This window comes from Telopea speciosissima, chromosome 1 (assembly GCF_018873765.1).
Source record: "Telopea speciosissima isolate NSW1024214 ecotype Mountain lineage chromosome 1, Tspe_v1, whole genome shotgun sequence".
Lineage (NCBI taxonomy): Eukaryota > Viridiplantae > Streptophyta > Magnoliopsida > Proteales > Proteaceae > Telopea > Telopea speciosissima.
In genome coordinates this window covers 65,649,107-65,674,506 of record NC_057916.1, presented here as the reverse complement: position 1 = coordinate 65,674,506, position 25,400 = coordinate 65,649,107, and the positions used below count along the sequence as shown (strand labels likewise).

Below are 25,400 nucleotides of genomic sequence, written 5' to 3'. Positions count from 1 at the left end.
AAAGTCTTCAATTGTTTGGTCTTCAAGAAAAACCACATCTCTACGTTTGATCACCTTATTCCCAACCGGATCCCTTAACCTGTAACCAAACTTTTCATTAGCATATCCTAAGAAAATGCATTGTTTTTATTTATCATCAAGTTTGGACCGTTCGTCTTTTAGAATGTGCATAAACGCTCTGTAATCGAACACCTTCAGATGATTGTAGGATACGTCTTTTTCGCTTCATACCCGCTTAAGAATATCTCCATTCAAGAGAGATGATGGAGATAAATTAATCAAGTAAACGGTTGTCCGCATGGCTTCTCCCCAGTAACATCGTGCCAATCTTGCATGTGAAAGCATGCATTTAATTTTTTCTATAATGGTGCGATTTATCCTTTCAGTTACGCCATTATATTGTGGGGTCTTAGGAACTGTTTGTTTATGTCAAATTCCATGGTCTTTGTAGTACTCTTCAAATGTACCAATGTACTCACCACCATTATCAATACGAATGCATTTGAGAGGTTTTCCTATTTCTCTTTCAACAGTGACATGAAAATATTTAAATACACCAAAAACTTGATCTTTAATTTTTGGGTAATTTACACATACCACCCCTGAGGTTTGACGAAAGGATATTTTCACCCCACAGTTTTGGAAAATTCTGCGTACCCCCCTGAGGTTTGCAAACGGTAACAAATAAGCCCATTCCGTCAGTTCATGACTAACATTGTTAAAAATTAGACTTTAATTGACGGAATTGCCCTTTTAAGACGAACCCAAAAAAAATAAGAGGTGAATGAAAAAAATTACCCTTACAAAGAAAAAAAAAAAAAAAACTGGCAACTCATCTTCCCCAATCGCCTAGGGTTTTCCAAGTTGTAAGAGCTTGATAAAGCAAAAGGTATTGAGCGAAAGTTGGTTGAAACAGAAGCTTTGGTTGAACAATTTAAAACTGAAGTGGAGGCAGCAAAAAAGGCCAAATTAACTGCCAGTAATTTACTGGTGGAGTGGCAGAAGAAGGATGAGGAATTTGAAAGTCAAGTTGAAAAAGCAAGCCAAATGGAGAGATCTACAACTGAATCATTGGATTTATTGATGAAACAACTAGAAGGGAAGAGTAATTTATTGCAGGATGCAGAATCCGAAATTGCTTCTCTTAAAGCGAAAGTGGATTCAATGGAGATCTCAATTGGGCAACAGAGAAAGGATTTTGAAGAATCAAAACAACATCTTGAGACAGCTAAGAAAGAGGCATCGAAAATGGTACGGATTGTTGAATTTATTAAGGCTAAGCTTGAAACTGTGGCGGAGGGGAAAATGTAGGCACTGAACAATGAGCAGCTTGCAGCTTCGAGTGTTCAAGACCTTCTAGCTGAGAAGAACAAACTAATAAATGAGCTAGAAACCTCTAGGGATGAAGAGGAGAAGAGTAAGAAGGCATTGGAAAGCTTAGCTTCAGCAATGCATGAAGTCTCTGCAGAAGCAAGAGAAGCCAAAGAGAAGCTTTTGTCCAGTAAAGATGAGCTTGAAACTGCTAAGACCCAGATAGAAGATTTGAAATTAGTCGTGAAAACAAACGAGAAGTACGAAACCATGTTTGAGGAGTCAAAACAAGAGATCGATCTTCTTACAAAAGCTCTTGATTACTCCAATCACGAAGTCAAGAACTCCAGGGCTGAATGGGACCAAAAAGAGCTCAACTTAGAAAACCCTAGGCAATTGGGTTTCAAAACACTTTTCAACCGTTTAGAAGTTTAGGGTTTGAAATTGGGGAAAAATCCCAAATCCCCTTTCGCACCTGCAACACATCTTCATCCCCAACCGTAACAGAAACTGTTCATATGACTCTATTGTTCCATCAATACTTGTGGATATCTCGTCCTCCACTACCAACTGGGGAGGGGTAAGAGCGAGATCCAAATCGAAATTTCCATCCATCTCCATAGGGTTAGGGTTTGAGGGTGGAGCAGAGAGTGATGGCGAAGATGGTGATGATTCGGTTCAGGCAAAGAGGTTGAAGAGGAGTGATTGGGTGGCAAACGCTTTAATTAATCAATGGGGCGCTGGGATGGTTGCAACTCATCTTCCCCAATCAATTTTGGGGAAGAGTTGCAAGTTTTTTTTTTTTTTTTTTGGTTCTTCTTAGAGGAGCAATTCCGTCAATTCAAGTCTAATTTTTAACAGTGTTAGTCATGAACTGAAGGAATGGACTTATTTGTTATTGTTTGAAAACCTTAGGGGGGTATGCAAAATTTTCCAAAACTGGGAGGGTGAAAATATCCTTTCATCAAACCTCAGGGTGGTATGTGTAAATTTAATACAAATGCCTACACCTTTCTAGATGCATTATCTATAAAATCAATAAAATAAGACGCACCACCAAATGATTTTACTTTAATAGGGCCACAGACATCAGATTGCACCAATTCTAAGATGCCTCTTTTTCTTAGAGAACTTCTATTAAAGGTAACTCGATGTTGTTTGCCAACTAAACAGTAAACATGCCGATTTAGAGATGTACCTTTAATGTTTGGTAAGAGATTACCTTTTGTGAGAATTTGCATCCCTTTTTCACTCATGTGGTCAAGTCGCCGATGCCACACGTCAGTAGTGGACTCATTCTCTGTTGTGTTAATTTCAACCTTGCATATTTACACTTTTGTTTTGTATAAAATGCAGCACTTACTTCCTTTTGCCATCACAAGGGATCCTTTGGTAAGCTTCCATTGATCGTTACCAAAGTGGTTGTGATATCCTTCTTCATCTAATTTTTCTGCAGAGATCAAATTTAAATGGACATCTGGTATATACCTTACGTCATTGAGAACCAATTTACAACCAACATTTGTTTCAATGCTTACATCACCTATCCCCATAATTTTTGAGGTGCCACTGTTGCTTATTTTTACAACACCAAAATCACCAATCTTAAGAGAAATAAAAAATTCTTTGTGAGGGGTAATATGGTAAGATGCACTTGAATCGAAGATCCAGTCTGAGTCATTGCATGCGAGGGTGAGGCAAGATTTTTCACAGCTCGAAATGATGACAATGTCTCCATTTGACCTCACGGCAGTGGTGTCATTTTCTTCTTTCTTCTTATCCTGTTTCTCTCTTTGTGCTTTGAGCTTTCTGCAGTCCTTTTTTATATGCCTTACCTTTTTGCAGTAGTAGCATGTGATCTTTCTTTGTGACTTGGATCTTCTTTGTGATTTCTCACGATCTTGTGGTCGTCTAGTTCGGCTTCTCCCCCGATTTTCTGTGACAACTCTTGTTGAGATAGCCTCAAGGATTTTCTCCTTGTCTCATTCTCTAAGAGAGCCGCTGTTACCTCATTAATTTCGAGAGTGTCTTTCCCAATCAATAAGGTAGTCACCAGTGTATCAAATGAAGATGGAAGAGAAGCCAAAAGAAGAAGAGTTTTATCCTCATCTTCAATTTTTACTTCAAGGTTTAACAGTTGAGTAATAATTCTATTAAAAATATTTAGATGATCCATGAGGTTAGTTTCTTCTTCTATCCTCAATTGATATAATTATTTTTTCAAAAATAATTTATTTGTGAGGGATTTTGACATATATAAACTTTCTAGTTTTAACTATAATTTAGGAGCAGAGGTTTCATTCAACACATTGTACTTTATCTTAGGTGTGAGACATAAGCGGATAATGCTTACTGTCTTCATTTTAAATTCTTCCCAGTCATCATCAGATATGGATTGTGGCTTCTTGGACTTGCCAGACAATGCATTGAACAACGATTGTTGTACCAAAATGTCTTTAACCATGATTTACCACAAACTGAAGTTATTTTTACCATCAAAGAACTCCATGTTGAACTTACCCCCATCGAGATGCTTTTTTCAGTCATCGTACTGAAAACAAGCTTTTACACACGTTCACGTGAACCAAAGCTCTGATACCATTTGTTGGAAAAAGTACAAAAATCCTTTTCCACCTGTGTGTAAAGAAAAATCGAGAAATACGACAGTAATTGAATAGTAACTGTGAGTAGTATCATATAAATAGTAAACATGAATAGTGACCACGTGTGGGATCCACGTTAACTCAAAGTGAGAGCATATAAAAAACGTATAAAATATGATAAAAGCAAATAAACTCATAGACACAAGTATTTACGTGGTTCAGCAATGCCTACATCCACGGGCGTAATTGGGACTTCTTCACTATGAGAAAACCTGAGAAAACAATCATACAAATAACATTTGGATTTAAACCAAACCCAATCCTGTATCCAAAGTCGGATATCCCTTGTACACCCTCTCTCAACTCACACTCTCAAACCCTTGAAGAGAATACACTAAACCCAATAACTCTAAATAGCTCTCCTACACTCGCAGCTCTTGAGCTTGAATGTTCGTTCAATGTGTGTTTTGAGTCCTTGCTCTTAACCCCTATTTATAGGAAATGCAGGAAGAAAGTTCACTGCATTCTTTACGTTGCTTGAGCGACATAAGATAGGTGGGAGGCTCCCCCTCCCTATCTTTTTCTTCCTTTCATTTAATGGTCGATTCATATTTTGGTCATTAGCCCATCAATTCTCTCAATTCTTCTTCCCTTTTTCTTTCTTTGACTTTTGCACAATCTATTCCACCTCATTCCACCATCCAAGCCATTCAGCCATGGACGGTGGTTGACCCTCTTAAATGAGGAGGACCCAACAATTAGTTTATAAGAAGAAATTCTAACGTATCAATATATAACTTAACACACTTCTTTGAGGCTTGGGTAGGCATTATAATCTTCTAACCTATCACACTGTATTGTTGTACAAATATATTCTTAGAGTTTTGTCAAAAAACAAAAATAAGTGAATAGTTCTATAAAGACTTTGATGCAATGTTATAATGAATCTAAGTACGAGATAAATGAGAGAATCTAACTATTTCATTTTTTTCATAATTGTTGATAAGTGAATATTTTAATTCATATATAATTATAAGATTTGCTCATCTTTAACAAAATAGAGAAGCATAAGATGAACGTGAAGAAAGTAACTCTTCCAGGATTACATATTTGATAAAAAGGCTTCAAAACATTAGGGGTGGTATAAATTAGTGCTTTCAAAAATTTTATCCCCAAACTGTGTTTTTGTTCCACCAATGGATTTATTCAAATTTTATACACAAACTAAAGACACCATTGGCTAGAGCTGTTCAATTTTGTCAGCTACAGTTCACATGCACTCCTACCTTCAATCAAGAATGGTCAGGCCTACCAGGAAATGCATGCCCATCCTACAAACCCAATTTCACTTCTATGCAAACCAACAATAACCACAACATAATTTTTACATGGCTCAGTATATTGCCTACATCCATGGAGCAATAATATCCCTTAGGGGATTCATACTTGTTCAATACACTACTGAGTATCAACTATTACAACAAGTAGGAATCCTCCCTTTCTGTCCTTGATCATACAAAGATATGGTGCTTCAACACCCAAACATTAGCCACAACTTTGTACCTATCTCTCTATTAGAAAAAATATCAAACACCTTGAGAGCACCCACTCCAAGGTCCCTTACAATGATAAAATTTATTTAAAATCAATCCCCAACTCAATTACATACCATGACTGAGTATTCAACATATTTCAACTATACTTAAACTAATACAATAGAAAATTTTGGAATTACCAAAGTGAACTAGTCACTTAATATACAGCATCCCAAGCTTTAATTCTACCTCCTATGGCTCCACACAAGCCAAAACCATGCTTACCAATAAATTTGGAATGGTCCCAATGTCCCCAACATGTAATGTAGGTTTCTCTTCAATTTTTGTGAATTTGAAAGTCTCTTGAGGTCAAACCAAAAGTTCCACAGTGTTCCTCTCATTCTTATGAGCACAAAACACTTTGAATCACTCAATTCATAGTTAAAATGGTTAAGTTGTGGCCAAATTACGATTCAGGGGTATACTGGATAATTAAAAAACTCATGACATTTAGAAAACCGTGAGAGGTCGACATGAAGAATCAATGTGTAATGAACCTGAGCGGCTTCAATTTGTCCTATTCAATTTAATTCAAAAGTGTTAGTGAGATACCGAGTGCCGACTCTCCTTACATCTGTCAGACGAAAACATGACTCATTAAATCCAACCATTTAGAATCTTTCTCCTGTATATTGTTGGTGCACACAGTGCAGGTGGTGCATGTATGGTGTTGTCATTGTTGTCAACACAGTGTTGTCTTTATTATCAACATAGTGTATCACAGTACAATCAGGTTGAGTCAGTAGAGTAGTAGTACATATGGCAATTGTGATGGGTACAAAGGGGTGTAGATAATGTACAGATGTAATATGGCATCTATAGTGGTATGACAGGATCATGTGTTCTACCAGAGCTTACAACATGATCTGACAATGTACTAGACAGTGCAAATAGTGCAATGGCAGCTTGACAAAAGTATGATAGGTGGTTGATCAATGTACAACATGATTTGGCAGGCACATGATGAGTTGGCACTACATATGGCAGTATCCTTGGCAGTTTGCTATAATGGATGTGATCACACAGTACTAGGGTCACAATTTGACATGTTTATATATAGTTCAATGTTGAAAAATGATGCGATAGTGCTAGGAGTATACTGATGAGGTGGCATATGTTTATGAGTGATGTGGTAGTGCCAAATGTATCAGAGAGTTATGTTGCATAGTCTACGTGTGTCAGACAATGACTGGTATGGTCAGACAACATGTTGGAGGAGCCTAATTGGCCAAACAGTGATTTGGCAACGATGTAGCAAGATGGCACTGATACAAGAGTATTAGGGGTTATGTGGCCTCTTGGGACACCTCATCCCTTGGTTATACAATGTTTAGCATGAGGTGGACGCAATAGGTGAAGGCTCTGGACAGTTTTAGTGGTGGAAACATAGGTTTAAGCATGGGCAACATGTTTGAGGATATTTTTGAAATTGAAAATGTTATTTTTTGGAGGTGAAAATTGGAGGAATATAGAGCATCATGTCATCTTTCGAACGCAACTAGAATTGGGTGAAACAGAAGTCAGGTAAGGGAGTTTTGGAAGTTTGAGTGGACAAGGGTCCAAAGTTTCAGAGGCCAAGTAGTTAACCAGATCTTGCAGTCCAAACTTCCTGAGAGTAGAACAAGTTCTAGAGATTGGAACTGAGATGTCCCAAGTGGTCGACCGGTATGTACAAAGCCCACTTCCCGAGAGGAACCAACATTAGTCGGATGCCCAAGTGGCCAACCGGATCCATCTGGACAAATTAGTGGTCAATCGGTATGCCTCCGGATGACCAAGTCGCGTAATGAAGGCTTCAGGTGGTCAACCGGTTGCTTATGGCCATCGACTTATTATGTGAAAAACCTAGCTCGAGATTGGGTTTTTGAAAAAGCCTAATTAAGTCATTCTAGGGCTCATTTCTTGTAATTTTCTCAAGCATCCAAAAGAAGAGAAGAAGAAGAGAAAAGAGAGGAAAAGGAGAGTGAGCAGGGGGGGGGCTAGGGCTTGTGTATTAACTCAACTCTAACCACAATTCTTGGTTGTTGTCAAGCATTATTGAATAGTATTGAAAGATTGGTGAGCATCAATGCGTTATTGAAGAGTTTTTGCAAGAAAAGAAAGAAACGAAGAAGGAGAAATCCCTAGAAGGGAAAAGAAAAGAGAAGAAGAGAAGGAAGAAGGAAAAGAAGGTTTACAATTCCAAGGAAGCCTTCACAGATATTCCATTATCACTTAGGAATCTCTTCAAGTACTAAGAATCGACTTGTATGCGAGGGTTGTAAGGGTCTTTGCCTTCTTGTATCCACAAGTATGCTAGCCAGGTTGTATTGTGTTGAAATACCTAGGCTAGATGTGCAAATTGTAGGGCATCATCGATAAGCCCCTTTTGATTTTGTAATTGATATTCAATGGGTTCTAAATAGCTTTGTCGTGGGTGTGGCCTCCTAGTTTTATTCTAGGTAAATGGGTGAAGACCTTGCTTTTGTATATCATAGGTGGAAACTGGGGATACATCTCTTGGCTGTGGGTGCAGTCAGAAAGAAGTATTGAGTAGATGCTGAGCTCCACTAGTGAGCATTACTCCATGCATGTAAGCAACTTGCTAAAGCACATATATCTATGTTGTGGTGTGTGCTTATATTGTATATTGAAGTGCCATGTATGTAGAATAGGTGTGCACAGTTTGATATGTCCGACAACTTAGTGGTTGCAATATGGATGTGCATACAATTGTTTGTGTGTGATTGGTTGAGGGCCAACAAGTAGTGTGAGTATTCTATTGTGAGGTAGTGCCAACAATATAGGGATAGTGTGAGCCAACTTTGAGAAGCAATGAAAGGTTTCCAATATTGCAGTAGGGTTGTGTGTGAGACAACTCTGAGCAGTAGTAAGGTAATTCTAGCAGTAGACATAGTAGCTCTGGGCAGTGGTAGTTTACTGTGATTGAGTGTGGGAGACATCAATTGGTGATTTGGCAAAAAAACCAGTTGAAGAAAAGAGTGCCATAATGCCATCAACCATGCATGCAACATACCAAATCATGCCATCTCATCAAATAATCTTCATGACCTCATGCATGTATGTATGCCATCTACACATCATTACATCATCTCACATGCATCCACATGCCTGACATCTCATCTACACATAATCATGACATTTCAAATGTGCAAGACACATCCAAAACATGTTGTACACATTCCAGACATGTTGTACACATACTGTACACATCCCAAACATGTTTGTTTATCATCAGAGTATGTACATATGGCATACACATACTAACACATTGAAGCCATAGCAGACACATCCCAACACATGTGAAACTACTGTGAAACCTTCTCATTAGCTCGCCAATTGGATCAAAATGCCCCTGAGCTGCCAAATCACTGCAGACACTATACTGGTTGCCAACAATGACAATATAAACACTTTGAATACACATTGTAAATTGCCACTCAATGCCATAAGTCTAACAATATTATGGCTTAGGTTTTTTTGTTAACTCAGAATTCCAAGACCCATGCAAACCTTAAATTGTTTTATCAATAATCCAAGAAATGATGAAAAAAAACCCATTATGTTGCAACTTACAATTACTTAAAAAATCCATTAAGTTTTAATATGTATTGGAAAAGTGGTTAATGCTTGCTGAGACATTGATAATTTCTTAATAAATAGTAATGTTGAATTTTGACTATTTTTTTTTGTGAATAAATAAATATATTGAATTCCAAATGAAGGGGAAAAAAAAAATACAAGGCAAAAATGCCACCAAGAGGCACTAGACCCCGATCAAATAAAGAGAAAAACAATAGGAACAAAACATCAATCCAAGGACTACTGGAGAGTAAAAATTGGATTGTCCCAAAAAGGAGTAATAACTAACTCACACTGCAATCCTCCAAAGGACATCAGATTTTCCAATCGGCTGAACGAAGAAAATAAAGAACAATAACTAGTTAAATTATTTGCTTTTGTGATTATTCAGTTAGTTGATCAAAACCCAAATATATTATTTCCATTTGTTTCTAATATATAAAAGAAAATATTCAACCTATACAATATTTACTGCAAAAATTGTACGAACAAGGTGAACACCATTAGACCATGTCAAATAACCAAATCTATAACCTTTTATGGCATCACCCTTGGCATAAAAGGAGACCTTGAATGAAGCTTTTGTTGAACTCCTTGTGAAATCAAGCCTCTGTGGTGATACCTTGACCACCAATCCAGATGGAGAATGAACATTAGCAATGTATGAGGCATTAATTATTGGTCCCACATTGGTTACAGTCCTAACAATAGTTCGGACACCAAGATGCCTTTCAAGCTTGCTGAGAGAGATTGATGGATAATTGATATTGGAGATGAGATCCTCATTTGAGTTATTTGGGCAACTGAAATTGCTGGTACCAGACATTGATCTTATAATTTTCTCTTTGTATCCATTATAGCAAAGAAAGTTAAGATAATCAGTTTGAGTAGTTTCATATACTAGGCCTGGGCTAAGAGCCATTATTGGGCTTATTTCTCCTGCCCCCATCTCATGTGGACTAGCAAACCCATTTGTGCTGTTTGTCATTGGCTTCCTCATGTTGTTGGAAGTAGTTGCTGTGGAAATAGCCAAAAAATAAAATCAAATATTTTTTTTAATGGGTGGGGGATGAAGAGTAAAGTATATACACAAACATAAATAATACTAAAAAAAAAAAACTAATATACAAAAGATGTATGGCTGAGTTTCCCTCCATCCACGGTGAATGGAATCGTTATCCCCTCCAATTCCTCAATTCCTCACATGAGGGTGGAAATGACCACCCTACCCCCTGCCAAGGTGGGGTCCACTCCCCCCCATTAGAGGAATTGGAGGAATTGGAGGTGCGCCCGTGAATTGGAGGTGATAATTATTCCGGTGAATGGGATCCCATTCATCGAAGGGCTAGAGAAGGCGGGAATGGGTATTTTGGAACATACTAAAACCCTAGGAGGGGTTTGTGAACCCTAGGATGGTAGATGAACCATCCTCCGTGTGAAGGAAAACTTTGTCTAAAGAGATATATGAATTTGGCATAACAAAGAATTTTTATCCTCTCCTATTACTGCACGGTGCAGTACTGCATCGTGCGACGCTGCAGAGGCCATGTGGCATAGCAGGCCCCACATGGTGCACATGACCTCTGTAGCCACTGTACGATGCATTACTGCACCGTGTAGTAACGGGAGAGGATAACGATTCCATAACAAAAGGGCATGAACTTGAAAGCCTCTTTACCAGTACTGTTTGGTGGTATAAGCTTGTTTTATACAAATTATTCCTACCTTTTAATGATTGTAAATAAAATATATAGACTCAAAAGGAAAATATGACAAACACTAATTAAGAATAATACTAAATAAACATTTTTTTTTTATTTTTTTTTTTTTTTGGGAATTCTAGTATGGTATGGAAATGGAATGGATAAAAATGTTTTAGTTGCAAATCATGGCTAGACAAGAGTATAACATACAAAGGCCCAACTGAAATATGACTGAAATTCTACGGGGCAAATGGGTAAATTCAAACATCGCACAAACGTAAGAAGGGGTTGTGTTTGGTTTGACACGAAAAAGACATGAATGGGTCTGGTTCATGTTATTCATTCGTGTACTCTGGTCCAACCGCAAGTTGGGTAGATTTGCTTCAATAGAATTAAAAATTAATCAAAATAAGGCTGCACTTCATGCTTGTATTGCCTAGGAAAGCCCAGCCAAGTTAGACTTGACAATTGTACTGGGCCTGGGGCAAATAGAATTGGGTCAGCTTTTTGAATAATGTTACTGAACTCAGGTCTAGGCAAAGCCAGTTAGAATTTTTTTTTTTTTTTGGGAATAGAAAAATGTTTTTTTAATTTGGGTAAATGGCATCCAAGGTAATTAATATTTTCACAAATTGTAGCTTAGATATCTGACGTTTCACATATTGCGTTTGGGATACCAAAAGCAGACTATAAGGTCCCGTTTGTTTAGAGGGGAAGATGAGGTGAGATTGTTGGGAAGATGAGGCTCACATGTTGGTGGGATTTTGTTGAAGTGGAAATGTTGAGATAAAGTTAATTTTCTCATGAATAGTAACCAAAGTCCCACCAATTTGGTGGGACTTTGGATAGACTAGGGGTGGGATTTTGAACTGCCACATCAGTAGACAAAGCATTTAATGATGCTACCTGAGCTTTAATTTTACCACCTCAGGATAACCAAACAAGATTGAGGTGGGATTTTGAAATACCACATCAGCATTTTCGTAACCCAATTATCCCACCCCACCTAAGTCCCCTCTAAACAAACAGGGCCTAATTAAACTGTTTATTCAAAGTGACTATTTAGATAAGAAAGCTCACTAAAAAACCATGAAAAAGAAGAAGAAGAAGAACAGGCTTAAATAGAAGAAGATACAAGTGTATGCATAAAGATATATATAGTTGATGAGGAGGGTTTAAATAATTGTATGTACCTGTAGTCATTAAAGCAGACTTGATGATGGAAGGAGTCCAAGTGTGGTGAAGTGATTTAAGAAAGGCAGCAGCACCAGCAACATGAGGGCATGCCATGGATGTCCCTGATTTTAGGGCAAAATTAGATGGTTCCTTTCCGACCGGGGCAGCCCCTATATCACTATTTGGGATCATTGCTGCTAATATCCCAACTCCAGGCGCTGTTACATCTGGCTGCAATGCATGCATGGTTCCATTATTGTTAAGATTAGTATTATTAAGTTAAACAACTCCTAGAAGAATGAACGGAAGGAGGGAAAAGAGTTCCACTTAAGTGATTATAGTCATAGAGATGAACAGATAAAGGTAAGATCATAAACAATTATGCGTCAGTACGTAGACATTAGTATTGGAGAAAGTTTTCCTCCACCTCGGGAAGAGGGTTTACTTACCATCCTAGGATCTTAATTACTCCCCATGGTATTGGGATGAAAATACCTCCTTAGATCATACCCCATAGTGGCGGGAACCTCGTGCACACTGGGTTCATCCTTTTTAGATATTGAGTTGATAATGCCCTAGAGGTCCCATTCGAGGAACCTTGAGCCTCGCGATAAAGGAAAGTTTCTTCATCTCGGTGAAGGGAAACTAAAAAAGTCATTTTTTGTGCAATCAATAAGTGGAAATTTTGACCCTATTATTGTTTCCATGTATGTTCCTATTGGCCTCACACTGCCTTGCAGGGAACCCTTTCCCTTCGTAACATTATCAGATTGCCATTAGACGTTACCTTTTAGGGAACCCTCTCACTTCATAAAAATATCAGAACGTTATTTTACCGCAATAAAAAATATGGGGAACTATTCTTTGCAGCGGAGCGCAAGGGTCATGAGCGTGGCAGCCAATGAGAGCACACGCTGTACGTGGCACATGGGAGGGTATAATTTTCACCATTTATGGGGGGCGAGGTGATCATTTCTCTCCCCATTGTGTCTGGGCATGGAAAAAAAAACATTTTGTTAAGATTTATGTTTTTTTTTTTTTTTTTTTTTTTAAAACTTCTGTAGACACTTTTTTTTTTTTAATGTTGGGGTCTAAAACTTTACTGAATTGACTATGAATCGTTTATGTAATGATATCTTTCAAAATCCCATGTGGGAGGTAGACACTCTCTCATTGATAGATCAAAATATAAGAGGTGGATCTATCAAAATAAAATAGGGGAACCATTCTCTGCATGGGAACGCAGGGGCCACGCGCACATGGCAATTTATGAGAGTGCATGCTAACACATTGGGGGCAGGGCAGTCATTTTCACCCCTCAATATGTCTGAGCGTGGCCCCTGCTGGGAACTTTTCTCCAAATTTAAATACAAATTAAAAACAGCCAATCCGAGCATCTCTTGTCCATATGCATGAGACAAGAAATCCACAAGGAATTGTTAGGGAAATAATTCATGACATGTACCCACCCATGTCTATCAAATGACAAATAATGAGAGAGAGAGAGAGAGAGAGATGACCTTGATAATGTTTTCGGTGAGTTCCCCAGGACCCCTGGATGAAAAATATGCAACAACAGGTGCAGGTCTAATCTTCTTCACATCCACTGTAGGAAGAATAGTAGTCATTGGGTTCCTGTCTCAACTCAAAAGTGTAAAACATTATTAGCCCACCGCCTTAACTGGACATATATATGGGCCATTGTTCTCTGACTGGGAGCGCAGCCTGGGCCCAAACACATGGGCAGTCATTTTGGCCATTCAGGGGGTAGGGTGATTATTCGCCCACCCCCATGTGTCGAGGTGCATCCTATGCCCCAGCACAGAGAACATTTGAACTATATATGTATTTTGAAAAGCTTGTAAATTAAGAAGGCATAATAGAATAACTCTTACTTGGTGTAATTTATGTATTTCAGTATCTGATGTCCATCCATATCTCCAACTTGAGAGAATGGAAAAACACCTGAATCAAAAGCCACCCCTTTCTCTTCTTCATCTATCAATATCAAACCTTTTCCTTGTGCAGCTTCTACCACCAATTTCTTTAATTTTCTCGACAATATTGGATTGGTATCGATGCACACTATTATTTTTCCTGCAACTTTTTTGGAATCCAATGACCCTGGGTAGCAGTTGCTGCACTTGAAATAAACTTAATTAAAAAAATATTTATCTTTAATTCTTATTTATTTTGGATAAGGGAAAAGGAATGCCACTCGGTCATGCTTCTGATCATGTACCTGCACACAGACACAGTCAGACGTGAAATGACTAGCATACCCCACCTTTCCATGGGGGCAGAACCTTTCATTTCACGCCCAGACGCACGACCGGGTGGCATTCTTTCTCCTTTTGGATAAATATATAAAATTTTTGATGATGTTACCTTGCTTCAGACATTGGAGTTGAAGGAGCAGCTACATCTCCTCCAAATGCAAGTGGGTATGTCGTTGATCTTGTGAGATTAGAGAAGTTTATTCCAAATCCCTAGAGTGTTTAAAATATTCCATTAAAAACTCATTTTTTTTTTAATTATTCTGTGGGGAAAAGATCTCTATTTGGTGGTGTTTTCTATGCCCTCTCACAGGACACCGTGAGATGACATCTCTGCCCCTTGAGTAGATACCCAGGCATGCTCACCCATTGGCCCAGACACTTGTGTAGAGACCATGCGACCAAGTAGAGATCGATCTCTTGCCCTTTATTTATATATCCATAATACCAAAGAAAAAAAAAAACTGAATTTAAGAACTTACTTGAAAAGAATCTCCATTCCCTAAGAGAATAGTAGATTGGAATTGTCTATCTATATTTGAAGCAGCAATTGTGAAGATCCAAGGAGCAGTATTAACAACAGTATATGGATCAGGTCCATCATTTCCTCCAGAGCAAATTACCATAACACCCTTTTGATTGGCATGAAATGCACCAATAGATATTGGGTCATTTAGGATATCTGATTGGAAAATTGAACTCATTCCAATAGAGATTGAGATAATATCAACTCCATCTTTGATAGAATCATCAATAGCTTTTAAAATTGTAGCTCCAGAACAGCCATTGAGGGAACATGCCTTATACATTGAAATCCTACTTGAAGGGTACCCTCCTCTAGCTGTCCCTTGTGCTAATCCGTAGTAACTGGCATTGGCAACCCTAGAACCAGCTGCAGTTGATGCTGTGTGAGTACCATGGCCCACTGTATCCCTTGGAGAACCAGTGGATTTTCCAGAATGGGTTTTGGTATGGCCGGATTTAGGCCCATCTGTGAAATCTTGAATGTTGTAGTATCTAGCGCCTATCAACTTCCTGCAATATTGTATCAGCATTAATACTTGTGATGACAATGGTTCAACATATATTTGCTTGTTCTTCCATAAAAAAAAAAAACATATAATTGCTGCTTGTTAACTTGTTTGTTGTGGTGGTGGTCGCTAGTTGTGGTAGAGCACCGGCTTAAGTTTTAGGGAGAGGTCATTTATTTGACTCTAAAATGTTGGGCATGCTGTCAGGCTGCTCAGCCATGTGTTGGCCTCTCTTTCCCTTTTATGAAATGATGCCCATGCCAAGTCCTGTTCGATCTCCCATTGGTGCACGCCATTGGCTTGTAGCAACCTGATGAAGAATTTTTATCCTCTCCTGTTATAGCACAGTGCTGTAATGCATCGTGCGGCGGTTGCAGAGTCCATGTGCACCATGTGGGGCCCGCTGTACCACATGGCCTCTGCAGCGTCGGACGATACAGTACAGCACTATGCTGTAACAGGAGAGGATATCGATTCACCTGATAGCGTACCCAATCCTTTTTCTAAATCTATAACACGTGTTTTTTCTTCAAATTTTTGTTTTAAAATGAGAAAATTTTTTTCTTCTGGGAAACCAAAAATTATATTATGAAAATGTGAATGTTTTTTTTTTTTTTCTAATGTAATTTGGGTAGAATCCAAATCCTCTCTAATGACATTTAACCATCAGAGTCGATCTCCCACCATTTATGCGGTGTGGTCCCCACACTAGGGCTATAAGTTTGGCCTTGTCGGTTCGAACCCATTCTGGCCCGCCCTGAGGCCAAACCCTAGGCTAAAGATTTTTGGGCCTGAGGGCGGGTTAGGGCCACAAATCCTTGGCCCTGAGTCAGGGTTGGGCCAGGTCAGGGTTGAGAATTCAGGTTCAGTCTGACCCTGATTTTGACCCTGATCTTGACCATGATTTTGTATATGCAAAAGCTCAGGATTTGTATATGCAAAACAACAAAAGTGCTTCTTGATACCTTACAACATTTAAGACATAATTAATTGGGCAAGAAATCATTGCTCCTTGCCCTGCACTAGCATGGGGCAATGGGGGGCTAATGGGAGCGCACACAGGAACATCAACACGAATGGGGTTTTGGACTTCAAGTAATTTTGTGCGGATTGAGATCCTCTCCCGCACGGGACGATGTCCAGCACACATCGTCCGGTTGGGGAGGCCTCGATCCACACTCCACTGCACTAGGATGTGTGCGGTGGTGTGGATCGAAGCCCTCCAGCAGCACGATTGTCCAGCGCACAAGTGCGCTGGAGAGGATCTCGATCCATTTTGTGCGTTCATGTGTTTGGATGCATGAGTCACATGACCAAGCAACATTCTTTTTCTCTAATTATTAAATATATAAAAATACATAAAAACATCGTACAATCATTAAAAAAAAAAAAACCATACTGAAGCAAACAAACGATTGCTGGTAGAAAAATAAATAAGACAATTTATGTTTAGAGATAAGAAAATGGGAATCCCCTCTCCACCCTCTCACATGGACAATGATATGATCACCTCACCCCTCTCCTTGAATGCTCGTGAGTTCAGTCGTTCACTTCCATTGACCTTATGCTAGTGCAAGTGGCTCACAACTTGACAGCAAATCCCTTTCCTAATAAAATTTTGGGAAATTGTTCTCTGTTCGGGACTATGGCCTATGCCATGCGCTCCAATTGCATCTATCTCTGTCCTCCCAGTAAGGGATTAAGAAATTTCATAGTGCGAGAAGAGATTTGGACACATGAGAGTGTGGGGGTGGGCTACCCTCTTTGGACACAAAAACATTTCCCTAAAATTTTATATTGATCTGAAATGGACCCAAACTTGGAACCACTGAAATAGAATATTAATCTAATGTGACACCTAATACTAGTTCAAAGAGTCATGTTCATGCCAGCTTGGCAGGTCATGTCGGTGTATCTCTCTACCTTAGCCCATGGCCCTATAATTTGTTTAAAATTTAACACCTTTAAGCCCCTGAGCTGTCACCGAATAAATCCATGGCCAATGCCGAGTTCTAATTAAAAACATTAATTAAACTTTCACCAATTATTATCTTAAATGAAAATTAATTAATTAACTTGGAGCTAACTTGAAAACCAAATAAAATTGATTCACCTGTTACAATCAGATTTCTTGAAGTCAGATCCTTCCATGCAAACTCCTCTCCACCTCGAAGGGATTTCTCCGATTCCATCATCCTTAAAACTCGGCGATTCAGGCCAGATCCCTAGAATTAATACAAAGACAAATTAATCAAGTTTTTTTTTTTTTTTTTTTTTTGTATTAATTCATTAATCCTTCTTTCCTAATTAATCCTCCAACCACACTTCCTAAAAATAATATTGAGATTCGAATTGTGCTTAGCAAAGCCATTATCATGTGGACCAACAACAGCATTAGTTATTGCACCACCGAAAAGAAGATTAAATTACTTCTTAAGATTTAAGTAGAGGTTGTTCTTGTTGTATATTAATTAAGAAGGGGAGAGATGTATAAATACATTACCTGTATCTATAACTCCAATTATGATGTCTTCAGATCCCTGAGGGTATTGACGGTAGTTGTTAGATCGGACGCCGGACTCGGCATCTAAGAAATCCCATGATCGTGTTGTGTGGAGTTGAAGAATCGGATCCCGGAATATCGATATGATCTGATCATGACCTATTCAAAAATATTTGATCTATGTCTATAATCATCAAATCATCAAATAAAATCTTTCTGAAGTACCCAATGTATGCATATAAATTTTTTAGGGAAATTACTTAGATTTACGAGGCAAGAAAACTAATTACAAAACAAGTAGATTTGACTTTATTCTACACTTGTCTTGTCAACCTACTTATTTTGTAATTATTTTTCTTTATCTCGTAGGTTTAAGAAATTGTCCTTATAAATTTTAAGGGATTGAGTTTCTATTCGACTACATAGCATACTGTCACGAATTCAAAGTTTCGTCCCAATAGACCCACATCACCCAGATGCATCTGTTGAGATGGTTGGGCCGAATCAGTGATAGTACGCTAACACGTATGCTATGACAGCAAATTCCAATGCAAAACAAAAAGGAACCCTATCTTGACTCCTGAGAGTCTAACTTTGTTCCTAGGCTTTCAGATGGGCGGGGGAGAGGGTATGGGAGGATGTTTTAGGACCCTAGGATGTTAATTGAACCCCCTTCGAGGTAGAAAGGGAAAAAGAACTCTGTCACGGAGCAGGGTGGAAAGCAAAATGACCATCCCACCCCCATGAAATTCCAAAATCTAGGAAAACTCTTCCCCAATAATTAGTAGTAAATGTTAAATGGTCATGAACTCATGATGTCTCCTCAAAGCTAAACTGTTAACCATCAGTCCTTCTGAGTAGAGGAAATGATCATTTCTCAAGTCATTGATTGGCAATATCCATTGCGCAATTCCTTGAGAATTAACTTACCATTATAGTCTTTCTATTTGTTTATTAGGAAATTGGGTTTACAAGCAAAGCTGAACTTTTTTGCCCAAAAGTAGTAATAAAGAAGTTAAATTGGAAACACTAATAAGTACCAGATAATGCAGAAGCTTCTTCCTCTGTAAGCATGGCAGAGAACCCCTTGAAAGCATGATGGTAGCTATGAATCAAAGACAATCTTTCTCTCTCTTTACTGCAAAATCAATTCTAATAAAAACACTACCAAAAAATCTTATATATATATAAACTTCATTAAAAAAATACTCTGTTCTTGTTTCTAATTTCAAAGTGATGGAATTAAGATTTAGAAAAGTTCAGAAATAATAAAAACCTGGGGATAATGGTAGATAATAATTGAAAGTGAGCTGATTCTGCTGCTTTTGAATCTGTTATTTCTCCATTACTGTTTGAAGAACTACCCATATAGATAACATATGATTGAGGCCCCAAAAAAGAAGAATTTGAAGCTATACTACCATGGAGAATAAGCAAACATGAGAAACAGAGAAAGAAGAGTTTGGGTACAGAAGCCATGGAAGAAGAAGAAGGATAATTAAGGAGATGGAGATGAATGGAAGGAATTGCTATTGCAAGGCTCCATTATTTGTAGTAGTGAAGTAAGAAGACAGAGAATCATTTTTACAACATGGCATGGGAACCTTCTTCATTCAGGAGAAGTAAAGGCATAGATCATCTCTGATTCTCTATAATTTTAAGCTCTTTTTCTACTCATAAGTGTTGTGGATGAAAACCACTAACTTAGCATTAATTACTCCACAAATACTTAGCTAGTGGTCTTAATAACAGATATTATTAAAAAATGGAAGAAAAAAAAATGAAAGACAAGATCTATCTTGATTGATTTATTTAAAGAGAGTAACAATTATCCCTTTTGTAAGTGGTAATTAAGTAGGTATAATTCCAAGTTTGGGCTTGAAATGCCTTAAACTGAACCGGGTCTGGATCTATTCTTGGACCAGTTTGAGTTGGACCATAGTCCCTAAGTCAAGTAATTATCCAAGGTTTTGACAGTTTTGATCAGGTCTAAATCTGTTGGCATTATTTGAGAATCATATTTATAATAAACCGGAACTCTGGTCCACTGGGATCTGATCCATATGGACAAATGCAGTGAAGGGCCGGTCCAAGGTTCACAATCTCGGTCTCAGATCCGGGAAAATCACCCGGCCCGGATCTCCACATGTACGGACAAGGGTAAATCGGTAATAAAAACAGTTTTTAATGAGAAAAAAAACAGGGGTAAATGCGATTTATTGGCCGATCCGATCTGATCCCGATACTGAAATTACAAACCGTGGGCCGGTTCGTTACATGATCGACGAGTGTTAGTAGAGACTGTTTTACATGATGAAACTTGGAATTATTAGCTTTAATTTGGTGAGATACTGTTTCTTTGCAGCACTTACTGTCTCCTTATTATTATCTATGACAAATTAAATTTGAGAATGTGATCATAAAAAATATTAATAGGTCAAAGGAGAGACATTTATGAAATTAAATTAAAGTTTGTTTATCAAACTGTGAATCAACCAAATAATATCTGAAATGATTTCTTCTGTACTTTCTTGTTTATAATCTTCAAAGTAAGCAAAGGTGAGTGAAGATACTTGAATGGCAAGCAAGCATTTCTTTTTGGTATTAGCTGAATGAAGAAGCTTCACATGCTTAACTAGCCACGTGTATTTTCTTCTTCTTTATTTCTTTATTCTCTGAATCTTCTTTATATCTTTTGTTTTTTTTTTTTTTTTTTCCACTTTTACTTTCGGTTTATATTAGATGTGGTGAGTGGGGGACACTATAAATCATATAGCTTTTGAAATACATCCAAAGGATCAGCTTAGGTAAGAGCCAAGTTATATAGTTGATAATGGAAGCTAGTGTCAACAACACCCATTAATGGTACATAAGATTATAAGTAGAATAGAACAATCTCTTTTGCACCCAAAAAAAAAAATAGAACAATCTCTCTCACTATATGTTTATATTCTTTTTAGATTTGAGTTTTCCTTCAGCTTTGTTGAATGGGAATCCATTCACCACGGGGCTTCAGATGCGGATAGAAGGATATTGAGAGGGTATTTTGGAGAACATACTAAAACTCTGTCGGGTTTGTAAACCATAGAATGATGTGGTGACCTTCGTCGCTTGGTGAAGGAAAACTTTCTCATTTCTTTTTATAGAAAAATCTTGCTAATGGTTGGTTGGTCGGAGCCCAATAAGTTCTTAGTTGAAGGATGACAAACTATTTGTTCTAGGTGATAGGTGGAGCTGAAACTTTGTGGAAAGGTAGATCCTAAGAAGAACAACCAAGAAGCTAGATGCATGGATTATTGAATTAGATATACTTTGGAGGGTAAGAAATTACGTGGAAGAGTAAACAATTGATTAGAGTCTGAAATTCGACACTCGGAATAATAATACACTAAGTTGAGGAGGAGAGACTGGTTCATGTCCTTGTACAAGTACCGTCCAAGACCCTCCAAGGCCACTCACATGGAATCCACTCCTACTGTGGGTCCCACAGTGGATTCCATGTGAGTGGCCCTGGAGGGCCTTGGACAGTACTTGTACAAGGACATGATCCGTGCTCGAGGATGTACCCAAGCTGGTCAAACCAAAATTAACATCCCCTCTTAGTTGAAGCTAGAGGTTGCCAACGGTCAGCATGTTACAAAGTAGCCAGAAGCTACTCTTATGAATATTGTTGGTCATAATTGTTAGAAAATCCTTGGGTTTCTTATGAAACCCTAAACCAATTCCATACAGTAAACTAGAACACGATGTAACAATAATAAAGAGAAGATGATCGATGTGTACCTTTCACCGCGTTTGTTGATGAAGAACACGAAGAACAATGCGAGTCCGCATAGAAACTTGGACAACTGCAATGGGAATCTTCTACAGTTTCCTAGACTTTCGTCCACCTCTCTTTCTTGTGGAGAAAGAGAAAAGAGAATAGTAACTACAGGGACCCCTCATCATTAGTATTTATATTACTCCCAAAACCCTAACCCACTTTCACAATGGACCAGTCCGGTCTGGTCTATCTCAATAAATAAGTAGCAAGCCACGTCAGCCCTTGTATTTCTTGATTTCCATCAATGATCGATCCGATAATTAATCAGGCCCACACATCGCCGTTGAAAAATGTCTAACAATCTCCCACTTAGGCTAGATTAATTATAAAGTCATCATTATCAGATGTAGCCATGGAATCTCAATACAACTATAATGCTACTAAACCTTGATCTAGTTAGCAAATATATCAATGTTGAGCAACAGCAAAAAATACACCTCAATATACGGCATACCACTTTCTGTCAGCTACAAACAAGAATTACTAATTAACATGAACCGCCTTGAGATAAATTTTGTACAATAAATGTCGTATACGTCTGTGATCATATAAATATCGTCATCATTCCTTGTGGGTCCTCGAACGTATAATGAGCATCGTCATACTCATAAATTACCATTGAACATCGTCATATTCGCAGATAATCAAACGACTTGGCTTATCATCAATCGAACATCCTTAGCTAGAAATAGCCGAACAACTCATCAAACAACATATGCAAGCATACAAAAGCTATTCATCACATCAAGCAGAAGTGTCATGATTAAAACGAAACATATATCTTCTAAGTTCTCTCATTTAACAAGCATATCATTCAAGTAGAGAAGAACTCTCATTCAACAAAAATATCAAACAAGTAAAGAAGAACTCCCACTGGTCAAGAGAAACGAACAAACCAAATCAACCAAGTTTGAAAGTAAATATTCAAACCATAAATTCTGCATAAAAAAATAAAAAACTTTCAAACTTTTCGAATTGATTACTTTTTTGTTCTCAGTCAAGTCATTAGTCTCAATGTTCTTCTTTTCCTTCTTTAATACGTTCTTTTATGATTTTATTCGCTCATTCATTCTTCTTTATCATTTCTTATTTTATTTCAATGTTTAGCTTGATCATTCCGTACGATCGGTATACTTTCAATTCATACAACCGAAGTGGCTTCCGTCAAATGGCTCAAGGCCTGTATACGCCCACAAGTTTACGTATTGGTTTTTAACATATCTTTCATCATTGCAGTTCATGGTTCAGTATCTACGTTAGTTAACCGTCAATTATCATAATTTTTCATCAATATATAAAAACACATCATAATATCAAGGTTTCTATATCGTACAATATAATCAACATGTTGTTTCACTATAGCGTATCCAGTTATCATTCAAGCATGTATCAACACATTACCATAAAATCGATGGTTCTGTACCTTTTATCATCATCAACATATCAAATACATATATGTATGCATTCTAGATGATAAACATCAATCAACAATTCAATCAACAATGCTTCTTTATAATATTACATTCTTGTCCTTTCGGGTCAAATGCACACATATTTATCGCACTGCAAATACTGCGAGATGACAACAACTTTCAGAAATTTTCCTCCACCTTTAGGTGATAAGGAAACCCTTAAGTTATGCATCCCAAAATATTTTCATACTGCAAATACCACGAGATGTCAATGGCTTTTGAAAATGTTCCTCCACCTTGGGGTGATAAGAAAACCCCTAAGCCACGTATCCCAAATACTTTGAGTATACTATCTTTGGGTGAACTCACTATCTTTCCGTAAAAGATCAATAGTTTTTGGAAATCCCATCATCTTTAGGCCAATGGAACTCCTACACTTCTATCCTTTGAGTCTGTGTGCATGTCAACTCGTCAACTTTGGCAACATGACCTTTGGGCATATGTTACTTATTCCGCTGCTATGGCAGAATCACAAAAGGATCGAATGTGCTACTTTGGTGGGTTCCATTCTACCCTCTCATAATCTCCTAACCTAATTTGCAATAATATATGAGGAAAAGGACACATTAAACGGCCATAATGTGTTGTGACATGCACTCTTATCGTAAAAAATGGCAATGGGTGACCCAAAATAGTCCAAAATAGTTCAAAGTAGCATAATCGTCCAAAACTGGTCCCTGAAAGTATCAAACGTGCTAAAATCAGGTACCAGCAGGTAGGTCTTAAAAATACAAACAAAACAAGACCAACCGGAGCCTAAACCGATGCTCCATGCGCTTCATGCGTCCCATGCGCCGCCCAAAGGTGGAATAATCGTCATTAACAAGTCCCTTAAGTTCATCAAAATTATCCAAATAGGATACCCCAAAACGTAGGTTTTGAAAATACAAACAAAACGGGCCATCCCAGAACAAAATCCAATAAAAAAAGACATTCCAGAATAGAATCCGAACAAAAACCAGCATTTCAGAACAAGGAAAACAAGCTGAAACAGCTTCTGGAACAAGAAAAGTGTTCCAAAACTGTTTTGGGAACAAGAACATAGTCCCAGAACAGTTCTGGAACAGAAAGAACTGATTTTGTTCCCAAGATTCCCATTTCCTTTTTTTTTTTTTTTTTTTTTTAAATATAAAAATTTTCGATCAATCGTCGATCAACACTGATCAACCCCAGAACATAGTCCCAGAACAGAAAGAACTGATTTTGTTCCCAAGATTCCCATTTCCTTTTTCTTTTTTTTTTTAAATATAAAAATTTTTGATCAATCGTCGATCAACACTGATCAACGCCAGAACATCCTCCACTGATAAAAAGATTCCGACAGATCTCCAGTCAACCCGGTGGTTAAAAATTCGGTGCCTCGGGTTGGGTATACTGGTCAAAAAATAGATCGGGTTACTGATAGCAGATCGGGTCAACCTCACATGTAAAGTAGTTTCTCTTTATTTCAAAAAGTCAAAACCAAAAAGAGTTAACGTTTTGACTCTCTTATGTCACCTTTTTCATATTTTTTTATATTCCTCTCGATTCCTTCCCTCTTCGTTTTTCAATCACAGAAAACCCTAGCAAGAACAATAGTGGTGGCCACCCAAATCCTGTCCTGCCACACCACGGCCTAGAAAAAGAATTTCGGCCACCAAACGACATGTCACCGACCACTGAATGACCAGAAAACCCCTCCCTTGCCCACTGGAAATCCAAATCTATGCTGTCTTCTTTGTTTTTTTTTTTTTTTTTTGGGTTTCGTAGCGATCAAGGCTAGTGCTGCCGGCGAACGGAGATTCTGATTCCCCATATCGTAAAGTTCAAATCTGGCAATGACTACAAATTCAAAACTCATGGTTCTTGGGTGGGTTCAAACTGGTTTTACACGGCTGTTTTGCTATGTGAATGCCTAACAGACAGCCATGGATTTCGACCATGGACGAAACAAATTTTTTTTTTTTGTTAAGCGGCGACCTAACAGACACCCACCAACAAATTGATTTGCTGAAATAAATTCCCATACCGGTTGGCTTTCACCCAAATAAAAACCATCATTTTGATTTTATTTTTATTTTTATTATCAAATAGGTAAATCATTCAACCCCGTAAATTAATGGCAACAATACAAAACATCGATTCTAGTCCTGCATGATCTAGCTTTAATGCCAATTGTTAGAAAATCCTTAGGTTTCTCATGAAACCCTAAACCAATTCCATACAATAAACTAGAACACAATGTAACAATAATAAAGAGAAGAGGATCGATGTGTACCTTTCACCGCGTTTGTTAATTGAGAACAAATAAGAAAACCCATTGATGAAGAACACAAAGAATAATGC

General features: G+C 37.9%; 1 protein-coding gene across 1 annotated transcript; it reads right to left on the bottom strand.

Annotated features, from left to right (window-relative positions):
- Positions 1-9,535: 9,535 nt before the first annotated feature.
- On the bottom strand, positions 9,536-19,259 carry LOC122658343 (CO(2)-response secreted protease-like). Its single transcript, XM_043853263.1, has 10 exons — positions 19,057-19,259; positions 18,821-18,918; positions 17,781-17,939; positions 17,391-17,502; positions 14,729-15,281; positions 14,359-14,459; positions 13,866-14,108; positions 13,491-13,605; positions 11,988-12,201; positions 9,536-10,108 (listed from the first exon to the last, which is right to left on the bottom strand). The coding sequence occupies exons 1-10, from the start codon at positions 19,257-19,259 to the stop codon at positions 9,549-9,551; spliced, it is 2,358 nt and encodes a 785-aa protein (XP_043709198.1). The 3' UTR covers positions 9,536-9,548.
- Between the last annotated feature and the right edge of the window lie 6,141 nt (positions 19,260-25,400).

Excerpts from the sequence above, each read along its gene's own strand:
- LOC122658343 (XM_043853263.1), bottom strand. The coding sequence starts at position 19,259 with ATGGCTTCTGTACCCAAACTCTTCTTTCTCTGTTTCTCATGTTTGCTT. Across the intron at positions 14,109-14,358 it reads ACTCCAATGTCTGAAGCAAG|CAACTGCTACCCAGGGTCAT; the intron begins GTAACATCATCA and ends TTTCAAGTGCAG. Across the intron at positions 13,606-13,865 it reads AAATACATAAATTACACCAA|GAACCCAATGACTACTATTC; the intron begins GTAAGAGTTATT and ends GAGTTGAGACAG.